The sequence below is a fragment of the Cicer arietinum genome, chromosome 3 (assembly GCF_000331145.2).
Source record: "Cicer arietinum cultivar CDC Frontier isolate Library 1 chromosome 3, Cicar.CDCFrontier_v2.0, whole genome shotgun sequence".
NCBI classification, from domain to species: Eukaryota; Viridiplantae; Streptophyta; class Magnoliopsida; order Fabales; family Fabaceae; genus Cicer; species Cicer arietinum.
The window spans coordinates 65,528,761-65,544,491 of record NC_021162.2 but is presented as its reverse complement, the minus strand read 5'-3'; the positions used below and the strand labels follow the sequence as shown (position 1 = coordinate 65,544,491).

Below are 15,731 nucleotides of genomic sequence, written 5' to 3'. Positions count from 1 at the left end.
TTTTCCATTGAACTTTTAGCAAAGTGATAATACATTTTATTCGTAATTTTGATTAAATTGACAATTTTACTATAAAAGGAATGTATTTCTTTTGGTTCAATTTACCTTAAACTCATAGTCCATACTATCCCTAGTGAGAAGTGTCCCCCAAATCTCAAACAACTTATTTTCATAACATTAATATTCAACTTATTGTTGTATGTGAAGGACCAAATTATTATATGTGAATGTGTCACGCGTTGTTACATGAGTTAATAATATTAATTGTGTGAACTATTAACAATTCTCATATGATGACAAGATTTTGGTTCTAAACACTCACGAAAATAAAATAAAATAAAATAAAAAAAGAATTAAATAATAAATATATGTGTGAACTAATATATTGTAACTATACCAATATTAAATAATAAACCAATATATTGTAATTATACCAATATTTTTTGTGAACTAATAATATAAAGTCTTAGATTAGTTGCACGTGGACACCAACCTACCATTCTCAACAAAGGTAGCTACTACCTTTAAATTAAATTCATGACGGTGGTAGGTAGAAATAGAGGCTGTGCTTAGTTCTCATTTCTTTACAAAATATCATGTTTTTTTAAGTAAGTGTAGCATTAAACAAAAACAAAAATGGAAGGTGAACATGGAAAGAAGATGAAAATACTCTGCCTCCATGGATTCAGAACCAGTGGCAGTTTTATTAAAAAGCAAATCAGCAAATGGGATCCTTCTATATTCTCTCAATTTCATATGGTAATAATACTAATATATTTATTTAAAAAAAAAAATTAACCGCAACTTTAATATTTTTTATATCTTTATTTGATTGCTAATTATATTCATATAATATTCATTTTTGAAAAGTACAAAAATGTATAGATGAAAGTAATAGAACCAAATAAGTTGTTTTTGGTGACAGGAATTCCCAGATGGCAAATTTCCTGCTGGAGGGAAGTCTGACATAGAAGGCATCTTTCCTCCACCTTACTTTGAGTGGTTTCAATTCGACAAAGTAAAAATATTATATCATATTCTTTTATATTTCATTTCAAATTTTGGTGATTTTATTATTTAGCAATGAAAAATCAATACTATCTCTCAAATTTAGTATCTAAAATATATAAAAATAATGAACAGTCTTAAAGTATATAAAATTTGTCAATTTAATGCCTAAACTATATGAAAATATATTATTTTAGTCTCCAACATCTTAATGGCATAGATCAAATTAACGAACTTTATATTTTTAAGGACCATTTATTTTATTTATATAGTTTAAGGACCAACATCTTAATGACATAGACTAAATTAACGAATTTTATATGTGTAAGGACCATTTATTTTATTTATATAGTTTAAAGACTAAATTGAGAGAAATATTTTAGAGACTAAATTGATAATTTATTCACTAAAAATTATCAAATTTTATTTGCCTTGGAGTAGAGTAAAGAAATTGAATTTAATTAAACATCTTATATTTCAGGATTTCACCAAGTACACTAATTTGGAAGAATGCATCTCATACTTGACTGAATATATCATAGCCAATGGTCCTTTTGATGGCTTCCTTGGTTTCTCTCAGGTAAACATTTATAATAAGTTTTTCTATAAAAAGGAAATACATTTGAACTTCATTCATGCATAGTCACTAATTGAAATTTTGTTTTTTTTTTCAATATTTTTTTATTAAATCAGGGTGCAACACTTTCAGCACTTTTAATAGGTTATCAAGCACAAGTAAGTAAGTAATGTAGTTTGATTTATAGTAATTTAGAATTGCAATTAAACACAAAATAATGAGTAATGAAGATGAAAATAATTGACAGGGAAAATTGCTAAAGGAGCATCCACCCATAAAGTTTTTGGTATCAATATCTGGATCCAAATTTAGAGATCCTAGCATATGTGATGTTGCTTACAAGGAACCCATCAAAGCAAAATCTGTTCATTTTATTGGTGAGAAAGATTGGTTGAAAATTCCTTCTGAGGAGCTTGCCTCAGCATTTCACAAACCACTTATAATAAGGCATCCCCAGGGTCACACTGTCCCAAGATTAGGTAATGCTCTCATATATTCTAAACATTACGCAATTTTTAATCTCAACTGTCCAATTTCAAATAAACTGGTCAAAATCATTTTAACTTTATTATGTTTTTGTTTTTGCGTAATCTAAATCTTTTGATCTCAAATTAATGATCGGGATCGAAAACTACTCCTAAATGTGTTTTCATTACTGCAACACATTCTAGTGGTTGAAGAGTAATGTTCTAAATTAGTTTTTGAGCATAAAATTCAGATCCACTAATAAAATTCTTGTGTATATTTATAATTAGAGTATGATTTTTTGTTATATAAAAAAAAGTTTATAATTTGTTGTTATATAAAATCGTTAAATCTGGAAACTTTTCAGACTTTTAATGACTTAGATATTTACCATTCGAGTTCTTTTTAGAATGAAATATAAAAAAAAATTATAGTTAAAAATTATATATCTAGACTAAATTAAAATGGTAGATGAAATGTTAATGTATTTAGACTAAATTTTTAACTAGATACATCAACATTAAGTATCAAATTTGTTTATAGAGTATGTTTTATCCATAATTATAACAAGTCTATAATTAGTAAAATACTAATTTAACATTGCATTTAATATTTTTAAACATTCACAATATAATTGAATTTTTATGTCCCCTGCTCCAACAGATGAAGTGGCTACAGGTCAGTTGCAAAATTGGGTTGCAGAAATCATAAGCCAACCAAAAGTTGGTGTCTCAATCTGTGAGGATGAAAACAAGGTAGAAGTTGATAGTACCAATCATGACAAAGGTGTAAACGGGGTGGAAATAAACAAGGGAAATGCTGAGACCGTAGAGGTGGCATAGCATAAGCCTGATATCAAGATCTTATCTTATAGAGAAGCCACCTGAATTTGATGCAAAATAATTGTGATTCTTCACGTAGTTTTTAGAATTATCCAGCACTAAAATAAAGTTGGATGAATTTATCTGGAATCATGAATGATTTACTTGAATTGAATACTACAATTTCTCATATATTTACAGCTAGTACCACAATATACAATAGAGAATATTAATGTGGTCCTTGAATTATTGCCCCTATTGATTCTGACCCTTGTGCAAAAATATGGGATCAAGATTCACTTTTGTGTTGCTGAAGGGTTGCAAGCATTGAGATGTACGTTTGCATATTTGATAATCTATCATGAGCTTTGTTGAAATTATCTTGTTTATTTGTATTTATATTTATAGTTATATCAAGAGTTTTTGGTTTTTGTAATTTAGGAGAGTTTATCTTTTTAGCCAGAGGTTGTTCGTTTTGATCCACCTGTATCTGTTATTGAATTGAATAAGTTACACAACAATTATAGATATTACTGGATTATTATTGTATAATAAGGATTGAAGATAGTAGAGACTTGGTGATTAGATCCAACTGCATGTGTCTTGGAAGTTGGACCTGTGGACACGAGTAACCTTGTAAGACATTTTAGGAAATGAATTTTATTCTATTTTATAGTTATGATAATAAAAAGTTTAATAAAGAATTATGTAAAATCTGACTAAGAATTACTACAATCAATAAGAACAAAAATTATCATTTAATAATTAGACGCAAAGAATCAAACATCGAAGATCCAACGCATGTTGTGAAGATTCAAACGGTAGAATTACCAATACAAGAAGTTGAGCTATTTTGAAATAAATACACCCCTTATTTTATTGAGAAAAGTATATTATATTCCCCGGATCAGATTTGATCTTTCACTCAACTAGTCTTAGAGACCTAATTGCATGACCAATTTAAGTGTCCAAAGCTGAAGACTTTGACATTGTTTGACAATATATGTTGTTACAGAAGGAACTCAAATCAGATACTTGAGCGCTTTCAACGTTAAACTTTGACGTTTTGTAGAAACCGAAATGCATCAATTTCGACTGGATATACTGTCTTAACACCAATACAAGTTGATAATCAATCCCGTTGCCATTCATTCTTTTTAGAACCAATAATTTTTTTTAACGTTTCAAGTGAGATGGTCAAATAATCACTGCCCATACACCATGTATCCCCTTATTACCATTTAGCTTTGCAAGGTGTGACTGTGGGGACCTAAACAACGTGAAAGAGAAAACTCTTCTCGTGCTTGGAAACTTCCTTAGAAGGAACAACAATTAGAGAAACTAAGAAAAAATTACAAAAAGCGCCAAAAACAATTCCAGCAAAACGAGATTAGAAAAGGGATAGCACGTGTATAAACCCATAAGCCAAACCATGGCAAAACAGGAGTAGGAGTCGTACTACACAAATGCTACCACTCAAGTGCTTCTGAGCTGAAAAATGGTGAGCGTCGAGAACAGCTAAAAGCCTAAAGGAGAAATATGGTCAAACCCAAACTCTCCATAACAAATTGGACCAAAATGGTTTTTTGTGTGGATCCTATTCTTAAAAATAACAAGAAAAATAGTATCCACATCCCTAAACTTTAATATCGATAATCAAATTGGGATCTTACCAACAAGTGTTCCAATTACACATGATAAGGAATAAAAAAGACATTGGGTTGAAAAGAGCAACTTTTAAACTTTTGAGAATCCAATGCACAAATTCCAAGACACTATTTCTATAATTAGTTTCTTAACATGTGTCCTTAAGACACGAGTTAGCATTTTCCATCAAATTGATCCCCCTAAGCCGGTAACTATGAATCTTTAATACGAGGGAAGAGTAAAAGAAAGGATTAAATGATAATAATTATGACCACAATCATCAATTTCAAACAATTATATTTTCATAAAGTAAAACAAAAATGACAAGTTGGGTTTAACTTTGGTTCCACCATAGAGTAATACAGCCCTTACTTCATACAGCCTAGGTTACATTCATTCACATGACAAAACTGTAAACCGGGGCAACAAAACAGATAATCCTTATACCAGACACTATGGTTTAACCAACTCTGTTGTTGATAGTTTGATAAAGTGATTTAAGTTGTGTGTTCCATTTGTCCACAGCCGTATACTTCTTCATTCCTTTCGACCTGAACAGTGTATTTTTAACGTTAATAAAATCCTAGGTTTTAAATACACAATAATTTGGAGACCAAGTCCAGTTGAAAGAAATTAAAATGTATAAACTGACCTGTCAGAGCGTTCCAAGAGCCGGTTCACTTGATCAATGTGTCCTTGAATTCTATTATCCAAAATAAGCGACACCAGTAGCTGCTCAACATCATGCTCGGGTACATTAAGTTCCTGCAAATTAGTGGATTTTATTGCATATGCGATCATTAGATCAATTATAACTCAAGTGCCTCACTGAGTTCACCTCAATAAACAAATTTTACTACTAATAAGAGGAAAAAGGAAATAGCAACTTTCAACCCAACAATCTTTACAAGGTAACTGGGAAAGGGGGAAAAAACAGAGGCAATAATGAGTCCACAATAATTTTTGCTTATTCTCGTCACTGAGAAACAGACTCTAAACAACATACCATCCAACCCTTAAACCAGAGACCGGAGGGAATAGCTGTCAACTCAGTAAGTGATTATTTTTTTATTTAGAAAAAGGTGTATTTGACTATTATTCTCCTTTTCTTTATTCCACTAATTTGTTTGAGGGGCTGGTGGGGCAAGGGTTAGCTGCGAAATGAAGTTGAAATGGCAATACCACTATACCAGCAAGTGCTTTCTACCTTAGATATAAATGGGATCCTGATCCTTGTATATGGTTTGATGAGTTTCAGCAAGACCTGTGTTCTGATATTCTTTAGTAAATCCTCAATGTAATTTCTGATAAATGGATCATCCATGATGGTTCTTCTGTTACTCTGGAAAGAAAAACACCCAATATCCATTTCCAACAAATATTGGATAGAAAAGTAAGATAAATATGTTGAGGTCGAACCGAAGAAAACATATTATCATGCTAGACTCAATAAAAGTACCTTGAGGATTTTCTCAAACTCCAATATTTCATTTCGTTGATAGGCTGCTATGAGATTTGTCATTGCCAAAATTTCAGGGTCATTCTTGTATCTGCAATAAATAATAGCATAATATGTGGGGTGGAAACAAGATGAAAGAGTAAGAAACCATCCTCAGCTTAGCGGGTCTGAATCAAGGCATGAGATAACTGAAAAATGAGTAAGTACACATAAATAAATACAGAGAGCTTACGGCTTAGCCTCCTGCCCATCAAATGGATTAACTTCAGACTCCATCAACATGTTGGCAAGAACGAGGTACCTGACATACAGATATAAATTAAAAATTATGGTTGAAGATTTAAAATACAAAGAATGCTTGAATGGTTTATTTTGATTTAGTCAAGCATAAATGTGTAACCTAGGAAAGCATTATGCTGTTTAAAGAAAAGTGTATCTATTTTTATAAAATTGTCACTAAAATCGATAATTGACATATTATGCAAGAATAAGATATGTATACATTTATCTTTACAAAAATTATCACTAAAATTGATAGTTCACATTTAATCACATTTTTGGTAATTAACAATGTAAAATGCAGAGGCTTGTCATTATAGTAATTATTAAAAGCTAAAGTCTAAAATTAAAATTAAAATAACATTGTGTTGCTTACTTCAAGCATTGGATACGCCTCTGATTCCCAGCTTCATCATAATTTTTAAAAGCTTCAAAGAAATCTGTAGCTGCTTCAGCCCACTGGCGCTCTGCCATATGCATTTTCCCCCCGCATTCATGGATTATACCCATTATCCTTGGATGGGGAATTGCTGACTTAATAGTAAGTGCTTTCTGGTAAAGTTGCTGCATTAAATATAGTTGAATTTTATGGTCTTAGGTATAAGAGTTGAGGTATGGAGACGGAACAGAACAATAAAATAATTAATAATATTTATATTTTATGAGATGATGAATTGATGTCTTACAAAAGAAAAAGCACCAAACCAATTGATATAACTTAAAGTAAATACATTAGTGGAGAAATATTTATATCTTCATCGATCTAAAATACCTACACCATTTTCCAGTTACTATTAAAAGCAGATATATAAAAAAAAATTGTCAACCAGAACCTCCAATACAAGCAAAGCACTTATTTGTCAATGTGCTTTAAGAAACAAAAAAAAAAGTGTGCTTATTCCATAGACAATAAGAAAGGTCGTGTAAATGGTTAAAAGCTGAATTGTAGATAATAACTAATAAGCTGGAAGTGTGCATTATTATTACTCATGCAAGTTACATAAAAATTTATTTATTATAGCAACTGCTAACCTTGAGTTTTTTGTTGTTCTTGGTCTCTGTATACATTTGAATTTCGATTGCATAAACCTCCAAAAGTTGAGTTCCTTTCTTATGGTCATCTGTACCATCCTCTTTTTGACAAGATTTGTGAAGTTCCTTAAGGATCTGACAGAGTCCAAAGAACAGCTAAACTATTTAATACTAATACATACCAATAGATGCAAACAGAGTCATTTAACGTAAGTTCGAAAGTAAGATATATCATTGGCATTGCAACAAAAAAAAAAACATGTTACCTTACTCATCCGTCCATATTCCCCGATGTCAAAGAAAATCTTACAAAGCTTAAGATTTGTCTTAAACCACAATCTCTGCAAAATGGGTGACAAAAAATAAAGTTAAAACCACAATAATAGGACATATCATGAATCGAAGATAATGTCAAAATGTATTAACCTCGTTTTTTGCTTCTTCAAGGGCTTTCAGAGTTGTTTGATAGAATTCCTGCAAAAGGCCAAAATTTTGGCTAGCCGAACCTGACACATAGTCCATAATGCTGTTTATGCATTTTTCACTGTAGTTACGGGTCACTGCTGATTTGATATATGTCAACATCTCCCTGTAGGCTTCCATCATCTCTTTATACCTTCCAAGTCTATAATAAAGCTTGACAGTTTGCTTCAGAGCTTTAAATCCCCTGGCAACAAGTTTAATAAATATGTCACGCAATAAAAATTGGTTTAGTATCACTGTGCAAAGATTCTAAGACAATACCGCTGTGCAGTACATGAATAAGAATAAGAAACAAAGGAAGGGATGCATGAAAACAAACAGATTAGAACTTAGAAGTATCGTATCTGTAATCTTGCTTCACCAAATTTAAAAGAAAGAGAAGCATTCTTGTTGTTAAAAATAAAAAACAGAGAAACACAAGCAATAACAGATCATGGCAATGGCATCAATATGGTATAGTCTATAGCAAAAACACAATTATATTACCATTAAAGTTTACTAACTTCTACATCCATATCTATTTTATAATGTAGTGCCATAGAAAAGAGTTATTACCATTCTGCCTTGTCTTGTTCCATGCGCACTACCTCGGCAAAACCGGAAAGTGCACCTTCTGGATCAGTTTCAACCAAACCTATAACCAATCAGAAGAACAATGTCCTAAGAAGTCAATATAAAACACAAACCAACCAGCCTTGAACCACAGATTAAGAAAAACCAAAACTCAACATTGCAAAACAAATTTAACATCAAAAATTATTTAAAAGTTACATTTCAATTTATTTTGACATGGAAGAAAGATAGCACAATATAACCTAAATCAACTAGAAAATGAATCAAATTTGTAGTTGCAACCATGATGCTTATCATAAAAAAATTGCAATCAAATATTTGTCAGAAAAAAATACAATGATGGAACTTTGACTGGAGTTAATTAGTAAGCAACACAATCTAATTTCTAGAACTTAACTTTAAAATCCAAAAAATAAACGAACTTCAATACATAAATGTAAAAAGCAGTGAAAGTAATAATAGTTGTTGAAAATACCTTTTGAATTGTAATATTGATTCTCAATATCAACATCTTGTTCCTCTTGCTCCTCATCAGAATACTCAAATCCATAGTCCTCCATATCAGCATCTACAGAATAATAGAAGCAAACACTTAATGTGTTTAGGTCAGATGGTAAAATGAAACAGACTATTATAACTATAAACATCATTTCACACCAAACCACAGAGTCAATATTAAATAATGTTGTTAATTTTTATTATGAAATATTAATACTTCAGAGAAGGATAACTAGCAAACTTCTTAAAGAATGCCCATCTAATTACCTGTGGAAGTATCCTTTCTTTTACAATTGGAGGATTTCCAATCATGGGATTTATGGCATAAGGTTTAGAGATACCACCTCACAAAAATTAAGTAAAAATAATAACTAAAAGCAGGCGTGTAGATGAACACATGCCCTAAAAATTCAACAAAGTCTTATGCGTTTGAGTAAGTATGATTACGTGTATATTGCATTATCTCCTCATAAAATCCAAAAGAACATTGAATCAAACATATATAAAAAACCTTCGTTTCACTCAAATATTGACTCCTTTTTCAGAATTGAGATTCCCGTAAACGAGCCTCAACATAGGCAAATGAACGCCATCAATACATTGTCATCAAGTATTACCGATTAATGTAAACATTCTAGGGTTACAGAATTTGCGTTCAATTGCGCCACTACAAAGTAAAACCCTGAAATCCTAAGTGTTGAGTATCAAGATTTTTCAATCGAATAAATCACGCACAAGATCAAATCGTTATTCCAATTCCAAGCTTCTTCAATCAAAACAAAGTATATCGACAAATACATATATAATGAAATAAGCGATTTAGTTTCAGAACTAAAAAGAACAGAAGAAAATGACTGCGAAGGAACGAAAGAAAAAGCAAGGTGCGAAAGAGCGTGTACCGGAAGCCATGATTGTGGGAAATCGATTGAGTTTGAGGATCCGAGTTAGGGTTTTATAGTTGGAAGTGGTGAGCCAGCAACAACGAGTTAGTCTATAACTATAAGGTGCGAGAGGGAAAACTTGGAACCCGGTGAGGCAGTGAAGAGAATTGCATAAGGAAGAAATGAAATTAAACGAAACAGAGAAGGTGTAATGTAATGTAAATTGCAATGGGTGATGTGGAGAGTAAGCTTATGCTTCTTAGCCCAAATCCACTTTCGAACCTATATACAATTTGGGCTTGTTTCTTACCAATTATAGAAAACAAAGGGAAAAAAAAGGTATGAACTTCATTTTTTTCGCACAAGATAATACACTATCGGAAATTAATTTTCGAAAGCACGTTTTTGGTAAGGTAATTCACTCAATTTATCGCTTTTGAAATGAAACTTTCGGTAAAATACCGAATTTTGAAGATGAATATCTACCTAAAAAGTTAGTTATTAATACCGGATGTGATCAACTTTTTTATGATAAATTGCTAAAAATTTACACGGTCTATAGCTACATCAATGTTATTTATTCAAATGTTGGAACAATAATAATTTTACTTCATTGATAAATCAAATGTATTTAGGTTTTTTTACATAAAATGAACTAACATGAAATACACGACTAATGTAGAAAAAATTTCATACACCAACATCGATTTTATTGTATGCATTTCACTTAAAATGATAAGAGATATCATATATTTAAAAATTCTGGTCAATAAAGGTTTAACAAAGTCAAACAATTGTGACATTTGATATTAAATAATTCATTTAAAATAAGTTGTATGACACTTTGCCACTACATAGTACACTTGTGTGCAAACCTAATGCAAGTAATGTGGTAACTTATATTAGACATGGGTGGATTACCTTTAAGAGAGAAAAATTAGAGTAAATTTCACATATCTAGATTAATATTTAGATGGTTAGTTATATTAATAAGATCTTTTAGGTATTTATTTTGAGAAAACATTTTTTTTTTAATGTTATGGAGTCCAACTTCTGAAAGGTATGTATAGTTCTTCAAAATACAATGTAAGTTGGAGAATAAGAAGAAAAAAAAAAGTATACATTACATAAATTACCAATTAAAGATATTTTGGATAAAAAGTGATATGTGAATAACGATTGTATGAAAATAAAATTACAAAATAACTATATTTTAGAGAAAAATGAAATGTGAATAATGTTTGTATGGAAACAACTCGGGTACAAATAAAACAACAATATTGTTTTTCGTTATTTCTTTTAAAAGTTGATTAAAAAAGAAATAAAATTATAATTTTAAATGATATTCTTTGTCGCAACGCCACATCTTTTGATCTATCTAATTGTTGATATTGATGAATGTATTAAAAAAAATATTAATTTTAATTTTTTAAATTATTGATCTATCTATTTATCTATATCAATGAATTTCATATCTACTCGAAAGATATTACAATTTAAAATACATTAAAATAAATAAAACAAATTACTACATATATATTAAAAAAGTTATAAGAATTTTTTTATTAGCGTGTGGATTTGGGGAGACAAATATTATCACTTAATTTCCTAACTAATTAAAGAAAGAAAAAAAATTATCTTCAAGTGGAAGTTAGTTGGCAAGTAACTCCGGGGTAAATGTCCTATCGCAGACTTAAACAAGATTTGAGTGAAAAAAATGTTATTTATAAAACATGTGAATTATAGTAGTTCTTTTTGTTTAAAAGAGCTTGATGGCAAACTCACACATTCTAAGTAGGTATTACATATTCTACTTCCAATATATCACCTCTAATATTTTGTAATGTTTTATCATCTAAACTACACTCCCCGTAGATATTCGTCCTTTTTTTCTTATACAGTAGTATATATAAATAAATCAACAATAGTTTGATATTATATAAAATAATAATGAATTTGGTTTATAAGTGAAAAATTGATAAAAATGAGATTTAATTTATATTATAATTACTCATAATTAATCATATAATTCAAATAATATCAATCATTCATTTAATTATTAATGATTGATATTATTCAATCAAATAATATATACATATCTTCATTGTAAAATTAAGGGGTCATGCACATGGTGATGATACGCAAAAGTTCGAAGTAGGAAGAATGCAACATTCGTGTGTCTTTGATACATATTAACTTGAAAACAATCATCATGCGCATGATGTCCTACCCCAATTCTAGGTGTACCAATAAAAGCAGAGTGTTTCTAATTAACAATCAATAAATAAACGGAAACTTGTAAAGATTGTGACCCATTAAGATAAGATATATAAATGTATGAAAGAAAAATACTTTCACCCCTTTAGTCTTAAATATGTTATATATAAAGGACTTAATCATAACTCAAAACAAGTCATGAATTCAATCCAATGTTCATACCAAGTGATTAATGTTAGAAAATGGTATTGGCCATATTTGCCTTAACCTTACTCCTAACAGCATTAGCCTCTAAAATCATTAAACATTGGTTAATAGGAAAGCCTCTCTCTTCACAGAAGAAAAATCCCCTTCCTCCTGGCCCACCAAGGTGGCCTATTGTAGGTAACCTCCTCCAATTAGGGAAACTCCCTCATAGAGACTTAGCATCTTTATGTGATAAATATGGACCCTTAGTTTATTTGAAATTAGGAAATATTGATGCTATTACCACTAATGACCCCGATATTATAAGAGAAATTCTTCTTGCTCAAGATGATGTTTTTGCTTCTCGTCCACGCACTCTTGCTGCGGTGCATTTAGCATATGGGTGTGGTGATGTTGCTTTGGCCCCTTTAGGGCCTCATTGGAAGCGTATGAGAAGAATTTGCATGGAACATTTATTAACTACAAAGAGGCTTGAATCCTTCTCAAAACATCGCCAAGACGAAGCCCAACACCTTGTTAAGGATGTTTGGGCTCAGGCCCAAACAGAAAAGCCCATTAATATGAGGGAGGTTTTAGGTGCTTTTTCAATGAACAATGTTACTAGAATGTTGTTGGGAAAACAATATTTTGGTTCTAAATCTGCTGGTCCACAAGAAGCTATAGAGTTCATGCACATAACTCATGAATTGTTTTGGCTATTAGGTGTGATATATTTAGGCGACTACTTGCCAATGTGGAGGTGGGTTGATCCTTATGGTTGTGAAAAGAAAATGAGAGAAGTAGAAAAAAGAGTGGATGACTTTCACTCTAAAATTATTGAAGAACATAGAAAGGCAAGGAAAAATAAGAAAATGGTAGGAAAAGGTGATGAAGAAATTGATTTTGTGGATATTTTACTATCTTTGCCAGGTGAAGATGGAAAGGAGCATATGGATGATGTTGAGATAAAAGCTTTGATTCAGGTATTGTATTTCTATTAATATGTTTTGGATCTATTTTGCATTTTTAAATTTTATTTACGTACATATGCATTATGATTTATTTTGAAAAATGATACATATACATTCACAATTTTTATACATTCATTTAATACTTCATTTTTTCTTTATGTTTTTTTTTTAATATTACATTATCAACATATATAATCCTTGCAAGTTAACTCTAAATTTAGGATATGATAGCTGCTGCAACAGACACCTCAGCTGTTACTAATGAATGGGCGATGGCAGAGGTAATCAAACATCCACATGTCCTTAAAAAAATTCAAGAAGAGCTCGACGCAGTGGTTGGCCCCAATAGAATGGTTATGGAATCTGATTTGCCCAATCTTAATTACCTACGATGTGTTGTACGTGAAACTTTTCGCATGCATCCAGCAGGACCATTCCTTATTCCACATGAATCTCTTCGACCTACTACTATCAATGACTATTATATCCCTGCCAAGACACGTGTCTTCATCAACACTCATGGATTGGGCCGAAACACCAATATTTGGGACAACGTGGAGGAGTTTAAGCCCGAAAGGCACTTCTCGGCTAATGGAAGTCGAGTTGAGATTAGCCATGGAGCTGACTTCAAGATATTGCCTTTTAGCGCTGGAAAGCGTAAGTGTCCAGGTGCGCCGCTTGGAGTTACTTTGGTTTTAATGGCTTTGGCTCGACTCTTTCATTGCTTTGATTGGTCCCCACCCAAGGGTTTGAATCACAGGGATATTGATACTCGAGAGGTTTATGGAATGACTATGCCCAAAGTTCATCCTTTGATTGTTGTTGCTAGACCACGCTTGGCAACACATATGTATGATTGATTTCAAATGTGGAGTAATGTGATGGTTAATAAACCAAATTTTTCTAATTTTTAAACAAGATTAATTAAAATGTATGCAAAATAAAATCATTACTAAAATTAAACACACTAATATATTGTTATTTCAAATTTTATTTATTTATTGATACCATATAAACTCTCAAATTTAATTAATTCTATGATTAAAAATATTTCAACGTACTAAAATGTAAAGTAAAATTAAAAAGGTGTGCAACTTGTGTTTATAGCTTTTCAAGTGACAATTTTTTATAACATTCAATAAATCAACAACTTTCATTTGTAAGGACTAAATTTGACGATAGAGTATTTTATTAAAGTAAAAAATATATTTAATCTAAATTTTAAAATTAATTTTCTTATTATACATAAGAAATGACAATAATATACATATACATTGCGAATAACAAATTTGTAAGACACTTATACATGCTAAATATGTATTTTGACTAACAATATCAGACTTCGTGTAAAGGTTAATAGTCACTCATATAGTGAGTTAAGTGTGTCTGAATATTAAAGTCATTTGTCTTAGTAGTATGATTTTGATTGGTTCATAATGTATCATAGGAATAAAAAACCAATATAATCCGTTTAAAAAATTGTGATTTTAAAAGATTTCAATTAGTTGAGTTTTTTATTTTATAGATCGATCGGTATACAACATGTTATGGCATAAGAATATAAAGTTGATAACTTCAGGTTAATAATTAGTTGATGTTGGTTTATTGTCCTTTCTTGCGCTCTAACTCCTATTGTAGTGTTTTCGTCGATGAGAGTACGTAAAAACACTCAGATGTCAATGTAAGACAAATTAGTGATAGTATGATTTAGTATTTCATAATTATGAAAAAATGTATGTTATCTCAAAGACGACCCCCTGTATATGTATTAGTTTTTGAGTCTCGAGTTATTAGGTAATTGAAGTGCTCTAGTCAGCTCGTTCATTAAAGACTTATCTATGTTTAAGAGTTGTTGTAGCTTAATCCTGGTAAGGATTGTTGAAAGCTTCTCTTGACATTAGGCAAAGTTGTTACCGATATATAGTTGTTGTGACTAGTTTTTAGGTGTGGATTGGTGCCCTCTTAAAACTTATATAGTTAGTTATCTTTAGAGTTCAGTTCTCCTCGCGGGCATGAATTAGGCCATTAATCAATTGAGTCCAAGGTTTAAAGTGGCCTTAGGTTGGCTATATTGATGTCAATTTGCCCTATAACGATACACAAGTCCCCAAAACTATTAACTATCCTATAGTTAATGGTATAAAGTATAAATATATAATATTTTGAGGAGAGATTTTTTTAGCCGAATGCTCTCCTTCCAACTTCTCAGCCCCCAGGTCTCTAGAAAAAGTGATAGATCAGTAATGTGTAATGTTCATGTGGTTGTATATGTGTAACTTATATTTTACATTTCGAATCCATAGTTTCGTTTCTCAGTCGTGATGTTGTGGCAAGTCAATGTCTTGATTTCTATAAATGATTTCATATTCGAATTTATGGCAAGCCAGTGTTTCACTTTTTATAGTTGATTATAACATCTCACTTATGGCAAGTCAATGTCTTGATTTTTATAGATGATTTCATTATCCGACTTATGGCAAATCATTATTTCATTTGAAGATAACTATTTTACATTTTTCGCCTTATAGCAAATATGTGTTTAATTTTAAGACGACTATTTCATATGTTCCAACTTATGACAAATCATTGTTTCATTTGAAGACAACTATTTTACATTTTTCGTCTTATAGCAAA

General features: G+C 30.8%; 3 protein-coding genes across 4 annotated transcripts; 2 read left to right on the top strand and 1 right to left on the bottom strand.

Moving 5' to 3' along the window:
- The first annotated feature begins 548 nt into the window (after positions 1 to 548).
- On the top strand, positions 549 to 3,401 carry LOC101515745 (dihydrofolate reductase-like). 2 transcript variants are annotated; one of them, XM_012713769.3, is made up of 6 exons: positions 552 to 759; positions 926 to 1,018; positions 1,490 to 1,588; positions 1,702 to 1,743; positions 1,833 to 2,064; positions 2,714 to 3,401. In XM_012713769.3, exons 1-6 carry the CDS (start codon positions 637 to 639, stop codon positions 2,890 to 2,892), a joined length of 768 nt encoding a protein of 255 aa, XP_012569223.1. In that variant the 5' UTR covers positions 552 to 636; the 3' UTR covers positions 2,893 to 3,401. The 2 variants fall into 2 exon arrangements, with proteins under 2 accessions (XP_073222127.1, XP_012569223.1); XM_073366026.1 differs by lacking the exon at positions 926 to 1,018 and having other exon boundaries at positions 549 to 759.
- Positions 3,402 to 4,757: 1,356 nt separating this feature from the next.
- Positions 4,758 to 10,060, bottom strand: LOC101515085 (COP9 signalosome complex subunit 2). Its single transcript, XM_004493221.4, has 12 exons — positions 9,742 to 10,060; positions 8,820 to 8,912; positions 8,327 to 8,405; positions 7,715 to 7,955; positions 7,555 to 7,629; positions 7,289 to 7,423; positions 6,633 to 6,820; positions 6,210 to 6,278; positions 5,978 to 6,068; positions 5,726 to 5,860; positions 5,171 to 5,283; positions 4,758 to 5,069 (listed from the first exon to the last, which is right to left on the bottom strand). Exons 1-12 carry the CDS (start codon positions 9,749 to 9,751, stop codon positions 4,979 to 4,981), a joined length of 1,320 nt encoding a protein of 439 aa, XP_004493278.1. The 5' UTR covers positions 9,752 to 10,060; the 3' UTR covers positions 4,758 to 4,978.
- Positions 10,061 to 12,115: 2,055 nt separating this feature from the next.
- LOC101514759 (cytochrome P450 703A2) lies at positions 12,116 to 14,004 on the top strand. The gene is made up of 2 exons (XM_004493220.4): positions 12,116 to 13,109; positions 13,319 to 14,004. Exons 1-2 carry the CDS (start codon positions 12,183 to 12,185, stop codon positions 13,955 to 13,957), a joined length of 1,566 nt encoding a protein of 521 aa, XP_004493277.1. The 5' UTR covers positions 12,116 to 12,182; the 3' UTR covers positions 13,958 to 14,004.
- Positions 14,005 to 15,731: the final 1,727 nt, after the last annotated feature.

What these genes read in the sequence shown, in the direction of transcription:
- LOC101515745 (XM_012713769.3), top strand. Translation starts at nt 637, where the DNA reads ATGGAAGGTGAACATGGAAAGAAGATGAAAATACTCTGCCTCCATGGA. An exon ending in TATTCTCTCAATTTCATATG is followed by an intron (nt 760 to 925) that starts GTAATAATACTA and finishes TTTTGGTGACAG; the next exon opens with GAATTCCCAGATGGCAAATT. An exon ending in TCACACTGTCCCAAGATTAG is followed by an intron (nt 2,065 to 2,713) that starts GTAATGCTCTCA and finishes CTGCTCCAACAG; the next exon opens with ATGAAGTGGCTACAGGTCAG.
- LOC101515085 (XM_004493221.4), bottom strand. An exon ending in GAACAAGACAAGGCAGAATG is followed by an intron (nt 7,956 to 8,326) that starts GTAATAACTCTT and finishes ACTTGTTGCCAG; the next exon opens with GGGATTTAAAGCTCTGAAGC. An exon ending in CTCTTGGAACGCTCTGACAG is followed by an intron (nt 5,070 to 5,170) that starts GTCAGTTTATAC and finishes TACACTGTTCAG; the next exon opens with GTCGAAAGGAATGAAGAAGT.
- LOC101514759 (XM_004493220.4), top strand. Translation starts at nt 12,183, where the DNA reads ATGGTATTGGCCATATTTGCCTTAACCTTACTCCTAACAGCATTAGCC. An exon ending in AGATAAAAGCTTTGATTCAG is followed by an intron (nt 13,110 to 13,318) that starts GTATTGTATTTC and finishes CTCTAAATTTAG; the next exon opens with GATATGATAGCTGCTGCAAC.